Below are 1,820 nucleotides of genomic sequence, written 5' to 3' on the forward strand. Positions count from 1 at the left end.
TGCACTTCAGTTATACAATGGGAAAAATAAGTAAATAATTTACTGGGTTGAAAAAGACAGACCTAGAGAAAAAAAAAAAAAAACAGGAAGAAGGGGGAAGTGGATAGAAGAAGTATATAAAGGATGGACGGATCTGATCCATCTTTCTTATCTTTTCATAAACAGATCCCTTTTTAGTCTTAAAACAAATGTAATATTTTCCATCTTAACCCTTTAAAGCCCGATCCAAGAATAAAACAAAACAGAAAATTACTTTTTGTTGGTTTGAAGTCCTTATTTGTTCTTTTAACAAAATATGTAAATAGAAAAAAACAAAATACATTTTTGATATTAATAATTTATTACTATGCGATAAGTCAATACTTTTTTTTGTGTATTCTTCTGCCCTCTGTTATCAGGTATATCTGATTGTGGACAATAGGATTTTGAGCAAATTTTTTACCATTAAATTATGCAAAAGGTGTCAGACGCAAAACATTTCAGAAACCGTATGTATCAAATATGATACATTTGGCATTACAGGGTTAAAGTGGTTATAAATAATGTCAAACCATTCGTCCAATGTAGGTCTTTCTAGTTTTAGCCACTTTATTTTTACAGTTTTTCTAGAAGCTTCACTTAGTATCTGAAATAAGTATTATCTTGTTTTATCTGTTAAATCTAAATTTATTAATTTTATTCTTTTAAACTATCTTGTTTTTTTATAATTTATTTTCTTGATATTATGGCAGCTTTGGTTGTTTTAAAGGGCTCTTTAAATAAAGATGTGTTGATCAAGTCGCTAATATCTGCATATTGGACTCAAAGTGTCAGAGCAGAAAACAACAACTGAACTATTGGTCAGTTACTGTTTCATCATCTGCAAACAAAAAATTAAATATTGCTTAATGGGTTGGTTCTGACGCCCCTTCGATCCAGCTATGGAAAAATTTGCTTTCTGAAGTTATTGTATTAGAAAGATGGAGATACTGTGTGAATGGGAAATTTCATGCTTTTTAAAAAAGATGCGAATGTATTCTTGATTACTTCAAAATCACAAAAATGAAAAACCAGTAATGTGAATCTGAATGACATGTATGTATAAATTGGTTAGGTTTCTAATATGATGCTGTAATTTATGCACATGCCTCCGATTTTGTCTTGTTTTCTGTATCAGTGCTGTTTAAGTTTTGCCCTGTTATTGTTCTTTCTTTTTTAGTTTTTGTATAAATGTTCAAAAATACCTAATAAACATAATTCATAAAAAAAAAAAAAAGCAAACAAACTGGAAGCTGTGGATCGATAACCAGAAACTGTGAGTGAGTGTGGGTCTTACTTGGTGGCCTGTTTGGAAGACAGGAAGCCCTGCGTGCTCCTGATGGCTTCAGCCACCTGCTCCTTCCTGCCTGCCAGCTGCTCACTGATGGCCTTCAGAGGAAACACATTCAGCACCAACTCAGCAGCTGCTTTCAGATAAAACAAAAATAAAATAAAGCAGCGTCAGCTACCTGTTGAGCAGCAAGTGAAGACTCTGCGCTGGGACCCCTGGTCCGGCCCTGCAGGCCTTTGACCCAGCCCAGCAGCTCTGACACCTGGCCCACCCTGGCCTGCTTCTCCTCCTCTACCTCTTTCTGCACAGATGAAAGGAGGGAATGTTACCATGGAAGCCAAAAAAAAAAAACACTAGAAGGTTGGATCTGCAGAGTAAAACAAGGCTTCACCTCCTCTTCCTCCAGTCTTCTCAGTGCATCGCTGATGTACTTCACATGCTGGGTTGTCAAAGTGACTAAGGCTGTGTAACGCGTTCGCAGATCCATAAACTGGAAAGAAAACCGGCAAAA

General features: G+C 35.8%; 1 protein-coding gene across 1 annotated transcript; it reads right to left on the reverse strand.

Annotated features, from left to right (window-relative positions):
- Positions 1-1,270: 1,270 nt before the first annotated feature.
- Positions 1,271-1,804, reverse strand: LOC107081450 (microtubule-actin cross-linking factor 1-like). The gene is made up of 3 exons (XM_015369625.1): positions 1,701-1,804; positions 1,488-1,610; positions 1,271-1,407 (listed from the first exon to the last, which is right to left on the reverse strand). Exons 1-3 carry the CDS (start codon positions 1,794-1,796, stop codon positions 1,312-1,314), a joined length of 315 nt encoding a protein of 104 aa, XP_015225111.1. The 5' UTR covers positions 1,797-1,804; the 3' UTR covers positions 1,271-1,311.
- Between the last annotated feature and the right edge of the window lie 16 nt (positions 1,805-1,820).

This window comes from Cyprinodon variegatus, unplaced genomic scaffold (assembly GCF_000732505.1).
Source record: "Cyprinodon variegatus isolate N-32 unplaced genomic scaffold, C_variegatus-1.0 Scaffold5095, whole genome shotgun sequence".
NCBI classification, from domain to species: domain Eukaryota; kingdom Metazoa; phylum Chordata; class Actinopteri; order Cyprinodontiformes; family Cyprinodontidae; genus Cyprinodon; species Cyprinodon variegatus.

What these genes read in the sequence shown, in the direction of transcription:
- LOC107081450 (XM_015369625.1), bottom strand. Translation starts at nt 1,796, where the DNA reads ATGGATCTGCGAACGCGTTACACAGCCTTAGTCACTTTGACAACCCAG. An exon ending in GAAGACTGGAGGAAGAGGAG is followed by an intron (nt 1,611 to 1,700) that starts GTGAAGCCTTGT and finishes TCATCTGTGCAG; the next exon opens with AAAGAGGTAGAGGAGGAGAA. An exon ending in CTTCACTTGCTGCTCAACAG is followed by an intron (nt 1,408 to 1,487) that starts GTAGCTGACGCT and finishes TTTCCTCTGAAG; the next exon opens with GCCATCAGTGAGCAGCTGGC.